The sequence below is a fragment of the Leptodactylus fuscus genome, chromosome 8 (assembly GCF_031893055.1).
Source record: "Leptodactylus fuscus isolate aLepFus1 chromosome 8, aLepFus1.hap2, whole genome shotgun sequence".
Lineage (NCBI taxonomy): Eukaryota > Metazoa > Chordata > Amphibia > Anura > Leptodactylidae > Leptodactylus > Leptodactylus fuscus.
Window position 1 is genome coordinate 45,903,827 of NC_134272.1, and position 20,241 is coordinate 45,924,067.

Below are 20,241 nucleotides of genomic sequence, written 5' to 3' on the forward strand. Positions count from 1 at the left end.
AAAAAAACCATCTGCAAGGAGTTTGTATGTTCTCCCCGTGTTTGCATGGATTTCCATCCCATATTCCAAAAAAAAAAAAAAAAAAAAAGACATACTGATAGGGAAAAATGTACATTGTGAGCTCTGTGTGGGGCTCACAATCTACATTAAAAAAATAAATAATTAGGATTAGATACACAAGTCAGCACATAGTACCACATGCCGGAGGATAAGATGCATGCATCTGCACACAGTACCACACACCAGAGGATTAGATACATGTGTCTGCACACACAACCACACACTGGATGATTAGATATGCACAATTGCACACGGTACCACATGCTGGAGGACTAGATACACAAGCTAGCACACGTCAGAGGATTAGATATGTGCCACTGCACACAATTACACACGCCAGAGGATTAGATACATGACTCTGCACACAGTGCCACATATTAGAGTTTTACTCCAGGTTTCCATAGCAACCCAGCCATTTTTCTTCACTGCTTTATGCCAGCTTTAAAGGGGCAGGGTGCTGTGGATGACACTGTTACACAAGGTCACATACACACGGCTTTACTCCAGGTCTCCATAACAACCAATTGCAAGTTTTTCACAGATATCTGAAATGAGATACACATGCTGCTTATGGACAGACATACACACAAACAATATACAAAATACACCAGTGCAAAACTGGACAATTCTTATGGGGCCACTACACAAACCAAAAATGAAATATAACCGTGTGAAGCTGGGTCCTCCTGCTAGTTATTTATAAGGTGAACTATTATTTATGAGAGGGATATTAATAAGGGGGTATATTTATAAGGGAGCACTATTATTTATGAGGGGGACTATTACTGATAAGGGGGAACTATTACTGATATGGGCTGCTGTTTATAAGCAAGGACTATTACTTATAAGCAGGTGCTATATTAACGGATGAGGGGGTGCAAAAATCTAGTAGGCGGTACAAAAGTGGTTATTTGAATTGTATGTGGGCATAAGAGGGGGTGATTGTTATTGTAAAGCACCATGGAATTATTGGTGCTATATAAATAATAATAATTAATAATAATTGTGCTGGGGCAGAAAGGGGGTATTATTAAAGGGGATGGTACTGGAAATATGATGGCATTGTTGATATATCAGCAGTTGGGCCCTTCTTTTAATTTTGCCCAGGGACACAGTTGGTCTAAAACCGATCCTGGATTGGGGGCAGTGATTACTTGTTGCATACTAATCTGCATTATTCCCCTTTCGCAGAACAAACTTTAAACCCATGATGTAACATCTCTTTAGCAATATCCTTCTATATGGCAACACTTGCGTGTTTTTTTTCTGTATGTGGCACATTTATATGCGCATTATTCCTTGCACTGTACTAATGGTGTGAATCTTTTACTATGTGCACTATTGTGCCATGCCATCACTTTTTGAATTATCCCTTTATGTTTTAATCACTTCATAAATCCTGTGTTGTACATTCATTAAGTAGATGCATATGCCATCACTTTATATTCAATGAGGGCACAAGCATTGGGACCCAATCAATCCCGAGAATAAAAGTAGCTGCACTGTGGGTTTAGCGGTGCATCCCCTTCACTGTTTTTACCTGCAGCATGTAATGGTGTGGCTAACTAGTAGGCAGGAAACTGGAGCACTGACTTATACAAATAAGTTCCCTGCACAGCCAGCTGATTTCATAAGCCAGTAGCACTGATCTCACAGAGGCCAGGATAGGTGCAACAGAGCTTAAAGGAAGGAAGGGGACATGGGGAACTTGACGTTATACAATAGCCCTCCATCTCCTTGATTGCAAATGCTAATTTGAATACTGAATAAAAGTGGATTTTAAGTTGATCAAATCAGTGCTCAATGAATGCACAAAGAGTGTTAGACAACAGGGCAGGTGTCCTGCCAAGTACCAGTGGTGTGATGGGCAAAACTGTGGTAACAGATTCCATTTAACAAGAGTACAACTTTTTAAACTTAAGAATGTCTAAGCGATAACATAACTGTGTATACCATCCCACTACAGTAACAATATTTCACAATCCCTCTATTTTGAAATCTCCAGGTTTATCACTTTTCTATAAAATTCTGTGTGTAACACCAAGTACTATGACCAGAGGTGTAACTTGAAGCTTCTGAACCCCAATGCAAAATCTGTAAACGGATCCCCACTTACCATGCCATCTATACTAGTATCTTTATACAGTAGAAAGGCCTATGGGTCCCCCCAAGGCTCCAGGGCTCAGTAGCAATTGCTACCTCTTCAACCTCTATTGTTACATCCCTGACTATGACATGCATTTTCCACGCTCATAAGAAAAGGTTGTGGTCCAATGGTTACTTGGTTAATATGACCATGTGCATAAATCCAAAGTGCCACAATTTTAAGACATTCAAAATAAAATAATTTAAGATAAATACAAAGACTAGAGATGAGCGAACACTAAAATGTTCGAGGTTCGAAATTCGATTCGAACAGCCGCTCAATGTTCGTGTGTTCGAACGGGTTTCGAACCCCATTATAGTCTATGGGGAACAGATACTCGTTAAGGGGGAAACCCAAATCCGTGTCTGGAGGGTCACCAAGTCCACTATGACACCCCAGGAAATGATGCCAACACCTCTGGAATGACACTGGGACAGCAGGGGAAGCATGCCTGGGGGCATCTAACACACCAAAGACCCTCTATTACCCCAACATCACTGCCTAACAACTACACACTTTCCACATTCAAAAAAACCTCTATCAAAGTGGGAAAATACCTGGAACCTTCTTTACTCCCCAAATGGATGGACACAAACCCCAATTTAAGCTCAACAAACAGTAACAACCACCCCTTTAAATCACGTTCCCCATGACAACCACAAATGGAATAGGCAATGGGAATTCCAAAAGCCCTCACCCTTAACTGTCATTTTGAGTGTGTGTGTGTGTGTGTGTGTGTGTGTGTGTGATGTGGTAAGACCTTCCAAAATTCACTTTTCTAGCCCTTAACATGAGCCCTTCCAAACAAAGTTACATGACCTTAAGCTGAGCTACCAGCAGAGATTGAGGCCCTTGGCATGAGTAGAGCCTTGCACCAGCAGTGTTTTTGGCACTTAGGGTGAGTTGAGCCTTGTACCAGCGTGTGTCCCTTAACATCAGGCGGGCCCTAAGTTCTGTGCTTTGCACAAAAGTTCCACATTAACTAGGCTGAATGGTACAAAGATTAGTAGGCCCGAGAACCAGGAACAGGTCTTGCAATGGCTGTCGGATAACGCTTAAAGCACATTGTCCACCAGCCAGTCAGCCTCTACCTCCTCTTACCCAACAGTCTTGTCCTCCTTCCACCCAAAATTCCCAATCTTCTCAGAACAATAACCCCAACTGTCCCTGCTCCCCAGAGCTGTTCTCCCTTCCTTTGACTGTACCGCAACCTGCCCCTCCATTTCGCGATTCCACGGACCTAACAGACGAGTATCTGTGTCCAGATGCTCAAACACTAGAGTCTCCTCCATTCCATCTCCGGTCGATTTGGTGGCGGATGACCAGCAACCCACCCTCATCGACGACGATGAGACGCAGTTGCTGTCAGGGCAGCCAGTTGACATGCGCATTGTGCAGGAGGAGGAGGCGAGACAGGAGTTGGAAGAGGAGGTGGTGGACGACGAGGACACCGACCCCACCTGGACAAGGCAGATGTCAAGCTGGGAAAGTAGTGTGGATGTTGAGGCAGGTGCAGCACCAAAAAGGGTAGCTAGAGGCAGAGACATGTCCAGAGGCAGAGGTCAGCTGCTTTGCCGAAGCCAGGCCAGACCCGGAATGTCCGAAGATGTTCCCTTTTGTACCCAGCCCAGAAAAACTCCCCCATCGAGGGCACGTTTCTTGAAGGTGTAGAGTTTTTTCAAGGAATGCGCCGAGGACAGATATAGTGTCGTCTACACAATTTGCCTCTCGAAATCGAGTAGGGGCCCTGAGAAGAGCAACCTGTCCACCACTTCAATGCACCGTCATTTGGAATCCAAGCAATGGAATCAGTGGCAGGCAGCAACGGCAGGACAAACGTCGCCCGCCGTTCATGCCACTGCCTCTGCTCACAGTGCTGGCGATGCACTCCAGAGGACGAGCCAGGACATCACTTCATCTGCCTCCGCCACTTTGTTGACTTCTCCCTCATCCTCCCCTGTTTCTGTCTTATCTCCTTCTCCTGCACCATCAAAGGCACCATCAGGCGCTTCTTTACAACAACCCACCATCTCTCAGACATTGGAGCGCCGGCAGAAATACACCGCTAACCACCCACCCACGCAAGCCTAGAACGCCAACATCGCTAAACTGCTGGCCCAGGAGAGGTTGGCGTTCCGGCTTGTTGAAACTCCCGCCTTCCCGGACCTGATGGCAACTGTGGCACCTCACTATGCCGTCCCTAGCCGTCTCAACTTCTCCCGGTGTGGCGTCCCCGCCTTGCACCAGCACGTGTCACTCAACATCAGGTGGGCCCTTAGTTCCGCGCTTTGCTGCAAGGTCCACTTGACCACCGACACTTGGACAAGCGCCTGTGGTCAGGGATGCTGCAGTGCTTATCTTTAATGACAGGCAGGGTGAATGTGGTGGAGTCTGTTCCCCGGGTGCAAACTGGGGTGGCCTATCTCCTCTCCCAGGCCAAAATTCATGGCAGGAGTAGACTGAAACCCTACGACGCTGCAACCTCCACCACAGCTACTAGCGGCAAACGCTAAAACACTGGTGTGGGGAGACGTCAGCAGGCGGTGCTGAAGCTCATCAGCTTGGGGGACAGACAGCACAGTGCCTCCGAGGTCAGGGATGCCATCCTGGCTGAGATGGCATTTTCTTTTCCCTGCTACACCTGGGGCCTGGCATTTTTACGCCTGTGATAATGGCTGGAACCTGGTAGCGGCTCTGGAGCTTGCCAGCCTCCAACACGTTCCATGTTTGGCCCACGTCTAACCTAGTGGTGCAAAGTTTTTTAAAAACATACCCAAATGTACCGAAGCTTCTGTTGAAAATGCTTGTGCGCCCACTTTTGCAAGAGCACAGGAGTCGCTGCTAGCCTAAAAACACTCTAGCAAGGCCTACATCTGTCCAAACACAGGCTGTTGTCCGTCATTCACACACGCTGAAACCCTACAATACCATATCTTGAGCAGGGTGTGTGAGCTGCACAGACCTTTGATGGAGTTCCATCTACAAAACCCAAGGGTTCCTCAAAGTCAGCAACCAAAGTTTCTGCACCATGAGTTTCCAGGGGTGGCAGAGTTATGGCTAGGGGAAGAGGCATGGATAGGGATGATGTCTAGGGGCAAAAGCAGTGTGGATGTGGAGGCAAGCTAAGCAGGAAAAACTGGGGGTACAAGCTAAGGCATGGACTGGGGTGATGTCTAGGGGCAAAAGCAGTGTGGATGTGGAGGCAAGCTAAGCAGGAAAAACTGGGGATACAAGCTAAGGCATGGACTGGGGTGATGTCTAGGGGCAAAAGCAGTGTGGATGTGGAGGCAAGCTAAGCAGGAAAAACTGGGGGTACAAGCTAAGGCATGGACTGGGGTGATGTCTAGGGGCAAAAGCAGTGTGGATGTGGAGGCAAGCTAAGCAGGAAAAACTGGGGGTACAAGCTAAGGCATGGACTGGGGTGATGTCTAGGGGCAAAAGCAGTGTGGATGTGGAGGCAAGCTAAGCAGGAAAAACTGGGGGTACAAGCTAAGGCATGGACTGGGGTGATGTCTAGGGGCAAAAGCAGTGTGGATGTGGAGGCAAGCTAAGCAGGAAAAACTGGGGGTACAAGCTAAGGCATGGACTGGGGTGATGTCTAGGGGCAAAAGCAGTGTGGATGTGGAGGCAAGCAAAGCAGGGAAAATGGTGGCTAGAGGCAAAGGGATGTCCATAGGCAGCAAGGGCAAAGATGCAAAACTCTCCCGTTTCAAGAATTTTCCTGACTTGTTTCCCCACAAAACATTCCTGGGAGGAGGGCTGAAACACCACCCTCCTCCGCTGTTAGATTTACCCCAGCTACGAGCTGAAAACGCTGCAACACTGGTGTGGGGAGACGTCAGCAGGCTGGGCTGAAGCTCATCAGCTTGGGAGACGGACAGCACACTGCCTCTGAGGTCAGGGATGCCATCCTGGATGAGATGGCAATTTGTTTATCCCCGCTGCCCCTGGGGCCAGGTTTTTTAGCTTGTTGGAGGGCTCTGGAGCTTGCCAGCCTCCAACACGTTCCATGCCTGGCCCACATGTTCAATGTAGTGGTGCAATGATTTTTAAAAACATACCCCAAATTAGCTGAGCTAAGGGTGAAAGTGCGGCACTTGGACACCCACTTTCCCAAGTCTACAGTACCTGGAGCTAGCCGCAATACACTCCAGCAAGGCCTACATCTGCCTGAAGCACCTACTGTTGTGCGAGGTCACCACACGCTCTAACCCTAGATACCGTATGTTCAGCAGGGTGTGTGAGCAGCAGAGACCTTTGATGGAGTACCAGCTACAAAACCCAAGGGTTCCTCAGAGTCAGCTCCCTCACTTTCTGCACCATGAGTTTCCATGGGTGGCAGACTTATGGCTAGAGGCACAGGCATGGATAGGGGTGATGTGTAGGGGCAAAAGCAGTGTGGATGTGGAGGCAAGCTAAGCAGCAAAAACTGGGGGTACAAGCAGCCGGTGACATCATCACTGACAAGCACAGCTGTCTGTCAGCTGACAGGCTGACTTTCACCAAAATGAACAGACAATGGATAGACTCATCATATACATGTCAGTTACATGACAAATTTAGTGCAATTTGCAAGTCCAAGATGGTTTGGAGATCTGCGGAGAGGAATCTCACCACCTCTTGCGGGTGCCATCATTTGGAAGGCAAGCCCTGGGCTCAGTGGGTGAGAGCAAGCGCAGGATAATCGTCGTTTGGCCTGGCGGCCACTGCCTCTTCCACTGTTGACAGGGCTGGCGCTGCAGTCCAGACCAGGAGCCAGGACACCTCCACATCTGCCTCTGACACTTTGGGGAGTTCACCCTTATCCTCACCTTTTCCTGCCATTTCTCCTTTTGCCCGCGCCATCATGCGCCTCTTCCCAGCAACTCCCCATCTCCCAAGCCTTTCATTTCATGCTAAAGTACAGCGCAACCCACCCACATGCCCAAGGCTTCAACGGCCTCATCTCAAGAAATCTGGCCCAGGAGATGTTGGAATCCCGGCTGGGGGACACTCTGCCCTTTTTGGGCAGAGTGTCTACTGCGCCACCGCACTGTGCCGTCCACACCAGCACTTTCCCCCAAACATGAGGCGGTCCCTAAATTCAGCGCTTAGCCCTAAAGTTCCATGTGACCAGTTACGAATGGACAAGTGCATGCGGACAGGGACGCTACCTTTCAATTTGGGCACAGTGGTTGAATGTAGTTGAGGCGTGGACCGGGTCGCAAAATGTGGTGGCCTGACTTGTCTCCCCACACAACATTCCTGGGAGGAGGGCTGAAACACCACCCTCCTCCGCTGTTAAATTGACCCCAGCTACGAGCTGGAAACGCTGCAACACTGGTGTGGGGAGACGTCAGCGGGCCGTGCTGAAGCTCATCAGCTTGGGGGCCAGACAGCACACTGCCTACAAAGTGAGTCATGCCATCCTCGATGAGACGGCAATGTGGTTTTTGCCACTGCACCTGGGCCCAGGCATGTTGTCATGTGTGATAATGGCCATAACCTGGGATTGGCTCTGTAGCTTGGCAGCCTGCAACATATTCCATGCCTGGGCCACGTTTTTAACTCATTGCTGCTAATCTTTTGAAAAAGGTACCCCAATGTTCCTGAGCTACTGGTGAAAGTGTGGCGCTTGTGCGGATAGTTTTTAAAGTGTATAGTTGCCGCTGCTAGCCTCTATGCACTCCTACAACGCCTGTACCTGCTGGAACAACGGCTGTTGTGCGACGTCTCCACACTGCTGGCACTAAACATATCATGTGTTGAGCAGAGTGTGTGAGCAGCACAGACCTTTGATGTAGTTCCAACTCCAAAACCCTCGGGTTCGTCAAAGTCAACTCCCTCAGTTGCTCAACCATGAGTGGCCATGGGTGGCAGACTTATGTGAAATCCCATCCCATCCATTGCACTGGACACGAAACATTAGCATGCGCTCAGCACAACTTCGGATATGGCAGATGCGTTAAGCAGGGTGCAGGGTACAACACAGACCAGGCCCGAGCACCAGGAACAGGTGTTAGAAATACTGCAGCATCTGCCATTTCCTTCCAATTTTGGGGTTTTGGACCCGCCACCGACTTGTCTGGACCTAAGTGGGGATCATGAGACACAGTTGCCATCAAGGCAAGCTGTGGTCATGTGCGGTTTGCAGTAAGGGGGCAGTGCGCAATTGGAAGAGGAGTTGGTGGATGACGAGGCCACCGACCCCACATGGACAGGGGTGATGTCTAGGGGCTAAAGCAGTGTAGATGTAGAGGGAAGCTAAATCAACAAAAAACCTGGGTAGAAGCAAAGGCATAAACTGGGGTGATGTTTAGGGGTGAAAGCAGAGTAGATGTGGAGGGAAGCTAAGCAGCAAAAACAGTGGGTAGAAGCAAAGGCATGCAAAACTCTACCCTGTTGGAAGACTTATTCCTAGGTCTGGAACACGTTAATGGCCCCCCTGGACAAATTACTGCCACTCAGGGGCCTAGTGTCACCAGGAGGGACAAGTATAGGCGCATGTTGTGGGAATACCTGGCCGACACCAGCTCTGTCCTCTCCGATCCCTCTGTGCTCTACAGCCTAAACTTATTTTCTCATCTTTTTTTCTGAACTGCACATCTCTTGCCTGCTTCCTTTGGGATCTTAGAAATGGTGGTCCACTTCCACAGATGGTAACTTCAATAGACAGTGTAACGGGAGTAGCTGAGGGATCGCTGTCTTAACCACTTTTTGGCACAAAATTAACTTCCAAAGCCAAATATGGTGCAAGTATATGATGCAAGGACACCTACACACCTATCTCTGACACATTGGGGAGTTCACCCTCATGCGCCCTTTTGGCCTGCACCATCATGCGCCTCTTCCCAGCCACTCCACATTTCCCAAGCTTTTCATTGCAGGCAGAAGTACAATACAACCCACCCCCATGCCCAAGCCTGTAACAGCCTCATCGATAAACTGCTGGCCCTGGAGATGTTGGTGTTTGTTTATGCTTCTGGAGACCCAGGCCTTCCGTCAGCAGATGGCAGCTGGGGCACCTCCCTATGCTGGGCCTAGCCGTTACTACTTCTCTTGGTGTGCTGTCTCTGCCTTGCGCCTGCATGTGTCCCATAACATCAGTCGGGCCCAGAGCTCTGCGCTTTGCTGCAAGGTCCACTTGACCACCGACACATGGACAAGCGCCTGTGGTCAGGGATGCTGCAGTGCTTATCTTTAATGACAGGCAGGGTGAATGTGGTGGAGTCTGTTCCCCGGGTGCAAACTGGGGTGGCCTATCTCCTCTCCCAGGCCAAAATTCATGGCAGGAGTAGACTGAAACCCTACGAAGCTGCAACCTCCACCCCAGCTACTAGCGGAAAACACTGTAACACTGGCATGGGGAGATGTCAGTAGGCCGTGCTGAAACTGATCAGCTTGGGGGACAGACAGCACAGTGCCTCCGAGGTCAGGGATGCCATCCTGGCTGAGATGGCATTTTTTTTTCCCTGCTACACCTGGGGCCTGGCATTTTTGCGCCTGTGATAATGGCTGGAACCTGGTAGCAGATCTGGAGCTTGCCAGACTCAAACACGGTCCACGCATGGCCCACGTTTTCCAACTTGTTGGTGCCATGTTTCTTTGAAACCTACACCATTGTGCCTGATATACAGGTCAAAGTGGGGCCATTTTCGTAAGTGAGAACTAGCCTCTGCTAGGCAGAAAACATTCAGAGCACACTCCTCTCATCTTCGCACCGTTGGCTGGCGGAGGAAGACGAGGGGGTTGGAGTGGCATCTGATGTCCCTATCCCACACGAGGCTAGAGGGTGCACTTCAGTGCATCCCATTGCTTCACCACAAATGGTGTGAAGGGGAGTGGAAAATGGAGGAAATGGAGAGTGACCCTTACAGTTGGGGCCAGCAAAGGCATGCCAAGTAACACACTGGCACACATGGCTGACTTCATCTTGGGTTGCTTTTCAACACATATTTCACATCATGAAGAACAAATAATACTGGATTTTTTCAAGCCTCGAACCCCGGTCTAGGTCTAATGTCTGTTCCTTTCTTATATTAGGGGAGAGGGAAAAAAAATTACTTCAGTGATACGTTTAGCGTACATAGACTGACTATTAATGTGTATCCCACTTAGTGTTGTTAGGGTTACACACCGTCACAACCTGGCTAAAGCTTCTATAGCTGTTAATAAAGTCAACATAACTTTACGGTATCCAAAAAGACAGCTGGTACCGACAGAGAGCAAGACAAATGTCACCCAAAGCTGTGAGCTCTGAACACCCACAGTGACTTTGGCGTCATCATCATTATAAGGGAGCGGGTGGTAATAAATAACTTGGCAGTGCCTAAAACCCAAAAAGCTTATACAACTATATTTACATTAAGATACACAAATGAAACTTTTCAGTAGCATGTCATGAGACAAGCTGATAAGCTCTTCCTTTGTGCAGTGCTATTTGAAAGTTAAACGCTGCCTTTATTTTAATTCTGGAGAAGGTGCAGACATTAGATTTAGAACATGTTGTCTTCATTGTCCAAATCCTCTATATAGGTAACGTGTTTTTCGGGCCGAGCTGTCTGGGAACGAGCTGGTGCAGCACTGACAACCTGGGTGAATATGGCAAGAGCCTGAGATGTAGGGTGAATGAATCCCCAAATTATTTGTGGAATTCCCAGTGAGACAATGGCACTGTATACCAGTATTAAAAATTGTGGGTGCACATAACCCCCATATATTCTTTGAATTCCCAGTGAGACAATGGCACTGTATACCAGTAGTAAAAATTGTGGGTGCACATAACCCCCATATATTCTTTGAATTCCCAGTGAGACAATGGCACTGTATAGCAGTAGCAAAAATTGTGGGTGCACGTCACCCCAATATATTCTTTGAATTCCCAGTCAGACAATGGCACTGTATACCAGTAGTAAAAATTGTGGGTGCACATAACCCCCATATATTCTTTGAATTCCCAGTGAGACAATGGAACTGTATAGCAGTATTAAAAATTGTGGGTGCACGTAACCCCCATATATTCTTTGAATTCCCAGTCAGACAATGGCACTGTATACCAGTATTAAAAATTGTGGGTGCACATAACCCCCATATATTCTTTGAATTCCCAGTGAGACAATGGCACTGTATAGCAGTAGCAAAAATTGTGGGTGCACGTCACCCCAATATATTCTTTGAATTCCCAGTCAGACAATGGCACTGTATACCAGTAGTAAAAATTGTGGGTGCACATAACCCCCATATATTCTTTGAATTCCCAGTCAGACAATGGCACTGTATACCAGTATTAAAAATTGTGCGTGCACATAACCCCCATATATTCTTTGAATTCCCAGTGAGACAATGGAACTGTATAGCAGTATTAAAAATTGTGGGTGCACGTAACCCCCATATATTCTTTGAATTCCCAGTCAGACAACGGCACTATATACCAGTATTAAAAATTGTGGGTGCACATAACCCCCATATATTCTTTGAATTCCCAGTCAGACAATGGCACTGTATACCAGTATTAAAAATTGTGGGTGCACATAACCCCCATATATTCTTTGAATTCCCAGTGAGACAATGGAACTGTATAGCAGTAGCAAAAATTGTGGGTGCACGTAACCCCCATATATTCTTTGAATTCCCAGTCAGACAATGGCACTATATACCAGTATTAAAAATTGTGGGTGCACATAACCCCCATATATTCTTTGAATTCCCAGTCAGACAATGGCACTGTATACCAGTATTAAAAATTGTGGGTGCACATAACCCCCATATATTCTTTGAATTCCCAGTCAGACAATGGCACTGTATACCAGTATTAAAAATTGTGGGTGCACATAACCCCCATATATTCTTTGAATTCCCAGTCAGACAATGGCACTGTATACCAGTATTAAAAATTGTGGGTGCACATAACCCCCATATATTCTTTGAATTCCCAGTCAGACAATGGCACTATATACCAGTAGTAAAAATTGTGGGTGCACATAACCCCAATATATTCTTTGAATTCCCAGTGAGACAATGGCACTGTATACCAGTATTAAAAATTGTGGGTGCACATAACCCCCATATATTCTTTGAATTCCCAGTCAGACAATGGCACTGTATACCAGTATTAAAAATTGTGGGTGCACATAACCCCCATATATTCTTTGAATTCCCAGTGAGACAATGGAACTGTATAGCAGTATTAAAAATTGTGGGTGCACGTAACCCCCATATATTCTTTGAATTCCCAGTCAGACAATGGCACTATATACCAGTATTAAAAATTGTGGGTGCACGTAACCCCCATATATTCTTTGAATTCCCAGTCAGACAATGGCACTGTATACCAGTATTAAAAATTGTGGGTGCACATAACCCCCATATATTCTTTGAATTCCCAGTGAGACAATGGCACTGTATAGCAGTAGCAAAAATTGTGGGTGCACGTCACCCCAATATATTCTTTAAATTCCCAGTCAGACAATGGCACTATATACCAGTAGCAAAAATTGTGGGTGTATATAGCCCCAATTCTATTGCTAGGGGACTTGCAGGGTATTTCTGAGGTGAAGGTGGGGGGGCACACCGTTGGAACGGGGATTTGGGGTGTATATATGGGGTATACGGGAATACACTGTCAGTGTGTTCCATTCAGGATCCTGGGAAAGCTGGGTTGCGGCGATTGAGCCCGTCAGTGCCACGTTACACTGACAAGCTTCTCCCTGGAATTGAAGTTATATGTAAGCCCAATATATTCTTTGAATTCCCAGTGAGACAATGGCACTATATGGCAGTAGCAAAAATAGTGGGTGTATATAGCCCCAATCCTATTGCTAGGGGACTTGCAGGGTATTTCTGGGGTGAAGGTGGGGGGGCACACCGTTGGAACGGGTATCGGGGGTATATATCGGGTATACGGGAATACACTGACAGTGTATTCCATTCAGGATCCTGGGAAAGCTGGGTTGCGGCGATTGAGCCCGTCAGTGCCACGTTACACTGACAAGCTTCTCCCTGGAATTTAGCTCTTATAAGAGCTGTTGGTTGTCTTCTCCTTCCTATCTAGCCTGTCCCTGCCTACCCAGAATCTAACCCCTAGCTAACTGGACGGAAACCTCCGTCCTCGGTGAATTGCAAGCTCAGAATGACGCGAAGCTGGGCGGCGCTGTTCTTTTAAATTAGAGGTCACATGTTTTCGGCAGCCAATGGGTTTTGCCTACTTTTTTCAACGTCACCGGTGTCGTAGTTCCTGTCCCACCTACCCTGTGCTGTTATTGGAGCAAAAAAGGCGCCAGGGAAGGTGGGAGGGGAATCGAGTAATGGCGCACTTTACCACGCGGTGTTCGATTCGATTCGAACATGCCGAACAGCCTAATATCCGATCGAACATGAGTTCGATAGAACACTGTTCGCTCATCTCTAACAAAGACATTAAAAAGTATTGCATACTGACCTCAGACATAACCTTACACATTTGCTCAGACCGGTCTTTGTAGTGTATATCCCTAATTGGAAGGTAGGAATAAAAAGCAAGGCATCCACTCGGCTTCAGAATACGGTCAACCTGGAGTTAATAATAAATAATATAGATTAGTAATTTGTTACAGTTGAATAAACATGTCTGTCACATAACTGTGATTACAGTGCACTTCAGCCACTCAAAGGACAGGCCGTTCCAGTAAAATGCAATATCCTATTTGAACATCTTGACACTTAGCAATCTATATATATCGTATATATTTGAGTATAAGCCAAATTTTTCAGCACAGTTTTTGTGCTGAAAAAGCCAACCCCCCCCCCCCCCCCCCCCTCGGCTTACACTCGAGTCAGCAAAAAAAAAAAAAAAAAAATATTTTTTCATTTTTGTGTGTGTGTGTGTGTGTGTGTGTGTGTGTGTGTGTGTGTGGGTGATGGGGGGGGGGGGGGGGGGTCTATGACCAGCCACAATATCAATGTATAGAATTTCACATAACATAGTGCAAAAAAAAAAAAAAAAAAAAAAAAAAAACAACAACTTCTAAGTCACTCCTTTCCCTAGAATACATACAAAAGTCGAAAATTACCGCGAAACACATACACATTAGGTATCCCTGTGTCTGATAGTGCCTGGTCTACTGAATATAGGGGATCTGCAGTGCTCCTGTTCCGTCGGGAAGAGGTTAATAGGAGCACTGCAGATACCCTATAGTCAGCCAGGCTGAATTCCAAGTGGGGGAAGAATAAAACAGTCCTCAAGCTCAGGGAAGGGGCAGACAGACAACCAAAACACCCCCTCCCCTTTCCCAGCACCCAGCAACTACTGCACCCAAAAACTCCGACCATTTTAATTTTTGAAATTTTCCAGTAGCTGCTGCATTTCCTCACCCCTAGGCTTATACTGGAGTCAATATGTTTTCCCAGTTTTTTGTGGTAAAATTAGGGGCCTCGGCTTATACTCGAGTATATACGGTACATTATAACAGTTCATAGTTGCTATTATAAAACATAATAGGCACATTTTACGATCAAACATGAGACAATATTTATTTACTAATGGGGTAAATAGGCCTTATTAGAAATAGATTATTATTGTTATTCATAGACATTTTAAGTATTTTGAAAATCAAAAAAAAAATTAAACTTTGTCAAGAAGGTTATACATTATAATCACGATGCTATATATATATATATATATATATATATATATATATATATATATATATATATATATACATACATACACCACCCACTGGAAACTAATCATCTGAATTTGCCAGCCCATCTCACAAAACTGAACTGCTCTACACAGCTATTATGTAGTTTATTCTTTTGTTTTTTTAATATTTAAAATGTTCATCTGATGTTATTCTGCAGTCTACACTTCCTCATACAGTAGAAATGCTAGTTACTGTGTAGAGAGAACTCCACCAGAGTTGCTGTCTGAAGGCTCTTTCTGTACCCTCATTTCTTTTCTCCTAATGCATCATTATCAGATTGATAAGAATTTAGCTTGAATGAGCGCTCAAGACCCCTTAGGGTGCATTCACACGGAGTTTTGTGGTGCTGTTTTTGCCACAATAAATTGTGTAAAGAATCAGCGCTGTAAAACAGAATCCCATTGAGTTCAATGGGTTCCGTTTTACACGCGGTACACATTGAAATCAATGGGAGACTTTTTTTTACCCATTGATTAACCCATATGGTTAATACCTCCCTTTTTTGATAATCATATATTCCTCCAAATCAAAAAAAAAAAATATGGGTGAAACGTCCTCTGTCACAAAAGATTCATGTGAGTACATGACATTAGATAGGTTCTTTTCCACCCAGATGCATCACAGATGAGGAATTTACCTAAATTAAACAGCATCCGCAGTACATGGAACATACATGCTCATTTGCATCAGGTGGAAGGATGTGGAAATCCTCACTGAGCCATCCTAGATTCATTTCCACAAATGTAATGCTTTCCACACTTGTGGAGGATAATTTTGTTCAGTTTAGTGTGATGATGCCACCCAAAGCACTGAATAGGTGCTCTACCATTACACTTCAGGCTGGAAAAGACAGTATAGCCATGGCAGAGTCGACAAGTTCTGATCAGAAGTCTTTGGGGTCAAGGTTATCAGCCAAAGTAAATGAAAATTCCAGGTATCCGAATCAACAAGTATTTACCCATAAATAGCTACTAGTTCAATTTCTGGTTCATCAAGTTCCCAATATTGTATGGACAGTTGCTGGTGCTGATTTTATGTGTAGTCAGTTTTTGTTTATCGTTTTTCAAACAACAAGGAGAGAAAAATAAGGAAGAACAGTATAACAAGACAGAGGCATGCAAGCCTAGCGACGAGGCCTGCAGCACACGTCGCTTCCCAAATTCTAAGGAATTGCAACCACAGGAAGTTATGTTTTATAGTTCTGGTGCAAAAGTGAGCCAGGGACGCAGAGCAGAGTAGGAAGAAGGGACCCATTACTTATTCGTGCCACAGTAGTACCAGTCAAAGAGGCCCAGCAGAACTACAGATCTAAACTAGAGTCCGGTAAACCCATGCCCTCCCATTGCCTCAATGTCCGAAACCGTATTGCTGCTACTGGTGCTGATGATTTTAATTCAGCCACTTGTATCGGTGTCACTTGCAGAGGCAGTGGTGCACTGACTGAGTAAGGACCTCTACTTCCACCTCATGAAGCATGTGGTCATGGCCATTTTTGCTGGTTTGCCAAAACTGGAAACTGGAATTTTGGGTCAAATCTGGTTTGTTACAAGCCAGTTCATCCATCTCTACATAAAACCTGTCAAAAAGTTTCATTTAGAGTTCATTTTTAATAGAGAATCTACTGGAATAAATCTAGATCAAGTATAAGAAGTTTAAGAAATGCCAATTGGACTTGGATTACCAAGCTATAATCCCAACCTGATATAATGGTTTTCATTTTATGGTAATTTTTCTACCAATTTCTACCTTACGCTGGGATAGATATTTAGGTGCCATTGAGGAATACCTGTGTGTGGAAACAAATTTTTAAAAAGCAGCTGAACAGAGATAAAGTCAATCTGAAGCAAGTACGCACAGTATAATAATTTTCTTTAAAGGTCATCTTACTAAAGATTTTCTTACACCTAGAGAACAGTGTAGATATTAATCTTATGTTTCTATGATAGACTTATCTCAGTGTAGTATAATGCAAAAAAAAAAAAAAAAAATGCAATCGTCTATTTTCTTTGTCATATATAAAATAAATTTAAAATTCTACCTCTTTCAGAAACTTTCCAATGTCGAACCAATGGACAGCAGCACAAGCTGTTATTAGATCTACAGAGGCATCATCTACTGGGACTTCCTCAGCTGGCGAGGTCCTGTAAAAATTAAATTTCATATTACAATTACGGTTGAACAATATTAATATACTGTATATATAGCTAAGAGTAAGGGGCATTATGCCCTGAAACGCATAGGATGTTTTATGGATCTTGGATTCATTTTCCTGTAATTTGTAGTTACTTTTTTACTCATGCATAATTAAAGGTTAATTTTTTTATTTTACTTGGGTGACATCATTGTTGGATGCTGGAACTTTTGTATGTTTTCGTATTTGCAATTTTCTTCGCTCGGAGGAGTCCACAGTGTGTTCCTGAGCATTCTGACATGTGAGCCAATCCATATGTGGATAATGGTGAGCTAAGAGATATACACTATGTGATCAAAAGTATCCAGACACCCCCAAAAACATAAGTTTTTCATATTAGGTGCATTGTGCGGCCACCTACTCCATATCAGCGACCTCAGTAGACATTAGACATCATGAGAGAGCATAATGGGTCACTCCGCGGAACTCACAAACTTCGAACGTGGTCAGATGATTGGGTGCCACACATCACACAGGTCAATGCCAAATGACGCCTCGCTTGGATGATTGAACAGTGGAAAAACGTTGTGTGGAGTGACAAATCACAGTACACAATGTGGCGATCCGATGGCAGGGTGTGTGTATGGCGAATGCCCGGTGAACATCATCTGCCAGCGTGTGTAGTGCCAACAGTAAAATTCGGAGGCAGTGGTGTTACGGTCTGTTTATGTTTTTCATGGAGGGGGCTCGCACCCCTTGTTGTTTTGCGTGGTACTATCACAGCACAGGCCTACATTGATGTTTTAAACACCTTCTTGCTTCCTACTGTTGAAGAGCAATTCGGGTATGGCAATTGCATCTTTCAACATGATCGAGCACCTGTTCATACTGCACAGCCTGTGGCGGAGTGGTTACACGACAATAACATCTCTGTAATGGACTGACCTGCATAGAGTCCTGACTTGAATCCTACAGAACACCTTTGGCGTGTTTTGGAATGCCGACTTCATGTCAGGCCTCACCGACCTACATTGATACCTCTCCTCAGTGCAGCACTCCGTGAAGAATGGGCTGCCATTCCCCAAGAAACCTTCCAGCACCTGATAGAACGTATGCCTGTGAGAGTGGAAGCTGTCATCAGGGCCAAGGGTGGGCCAACACCATATTAAATTACAGCATTACCGATGGAGGATGGAGGGCACCACCAACTTGTAAGTCATTTTCAGCCAGGTGTCCGGATACTTTTGATCACATAGTGAATTTTTTCTACGAGATTCTCCAGTGAAGGTTGATCTGAGTAATCTCAGTTTTTGACCCGTCTTTTCATTCTATATAGGTCAGATATTCGAATTAGAGTTATTCTCTAAATAGAACTATAACCACCAATTTATTCCTTCAAATGTCTTAAGTTCCCACCTGAATGTTGTGTTTGGAAGTTTAAGAACTTTGTTGGCCTCTTCAATTTGGGCTTTACTAATGTCCGTTCCCAAAACCTTTACAAAGTGTGGAGCCAGCAGTTTTGTGCTTTGTCCTGTTCCACAGCCAACATCCACTGCGAGTTCATAAGGTTTGTTTAGCTGGAAAAGAAGAAGACATGCTTTTCAGGAAAAAAAGAAAAACCTTGTCAGATCATAGCACATTATTTTTGGAATACCTAACTTTTCAAAAATGTATTGTATTTCAGTATACATCTGCTTGGGCAATATGGACTACAATTAAAAATCAATTTTTTTTTTCAAAGTTGAGACTAAAGCAAAATTTTACAGTCCTTGCCTAGTGGAAGGGATTCTAGCAAAACCAATCCATATACACTGCGGAAAAGTACTTGTAGTGAACACGCTGTGATTTCCAGAACCATTGCAATTTTGGAAATTGCAGCATGTTTGTAAAATTTGGACTGTAAAATTTTGCTTTAGTCTCAACATGCTGCAATGGTTCTGGAAATCACAGCGTGTTCACTACAAGTACTTTTGTATACCTCCAGAAATACCAGCAGTTTCCCCATAGATATAATAAAAACTGGTTTTAAACTGCAGCAGTTTTTTGCTGTAGCCCACTATGTGGGGTCTTAGCCTAAGGCCGGTTGCATACGACAGCTTCTGGCAGGCCATGAATTAAAGACATGGGCACCACAAGGGGGACACATGGATATCACCTGTGTGCTGCCTGTGTACTGGCCGTGCTTCCGCGCCCCCTTTCATTAAATGAATAGCAGCCACGGAAGCAGGGGCCGGAAAATAGGACCTGTTCTATATTTTGTGGCCGGACTGACTGAAATTCACTGTCATGTGTGTGGGCCCATAGCACACTGACCAATTTATTTCTATCTGTGAAGTACACGGACAGCTCACTGAGCATGGCCGTGGTCGTCTGCAAGGAGAATTCTCAATTTTCTTTTTTGTAATGTCTATCATCACATTTATCAGTATGTAAGTAATTGCACTGCTGTCTAGTGTGAGTTATTAAGAATATTATTGGTGTATTATTGGTGCATGTCCTGGTACACCTACAGTATATGCAGCTCCTAACATCATGTCCTCTCTGCACCAGCCTTCATTTACAACAGTTCAATCCCTGGTGTGAAGATTATTGCTGCACCACTAATATAATTTGCATACAGAATAAAAGTTTTTCCGAAAAATGCCAGGTCATTTAGTCACATGAAGGCTATGTGTGGAAAACTATTAGATAGCAATGCTATTATTTGCATACTGATAAAAATGGTGGCACACTCCCTTTAAACAAACTAAATACCAAAAGTGCCTCTTTATCTTACACAACGGAAGTACCGTATATACTCGAGTATAAGCTGAGTTTTCAGCACAGTTTGAGAGACTCAGACTATTAAAATAGTGAGAGAAAAAAAAAGAAGTTTTTAAAAAATATAATAAAAGTTCTAAATCACTCCTTTCCCTAGAATACATATAAGCGCGGGTTCACACCAGCACCCGATCTCTGTTATGTAGGTTTCCGTTTTCTGTCGGCAAAAGACGGAAACCGACATCCACTGTCCGCCGTTAGCGTCTTCTGCTCTCCGTGACGAAACCGTTTTTTCTTTTACCGGACACAAAGTCCTGCATGTCCAACTTTGTGTCCGGTAAAAAAAAACAAACAAACAAAAACAAACAGGTTTTATACAGGTTTTAACAGAGATCGGGCGCAGGTGTGAACCTGCCCTCAAAGTAGAAAATTACTGTGAAATATACACATTAGGTATCCCTGTGTCTGAAAGTACCCGGTCTACT

At 44.9% G+C, this 20,241-nt stretch overlaps 1 protein-coding gene across 2 annotated transcripts in view; it reads right to left on the minus strand.

The window, feature by feature from the left end:
• The window catches only part of LOC142217067 (putative methyltransferase DDB_G0268948), a 61,024-nt gene that overhangs the window by 14,138 nt on the left and 26,645 nt on the right, over positions 1-20,241 (minus strand). For both annotated transcript variants that reach the window (XM_075285254.1, XM_075285255.1), the window contains exons 3-5: positions 18,413-18,573; positions 16,904-17,006; positions 13,623-13,733 (exon numbers count right to left, since the gene is read on the minus strand). In XM_075285254.1, coding sequence (XP_075141355.1) covers positions 13,623-13,733; positions 16,904-17,006; positions 18,413-18,573 — 375 coding nt within the window. The remainder of the gene's footprint in view (positions 1-13,622; positions 13,734-16,903; positions 17,007-18,412; positions 18,574-20,241) is intronic.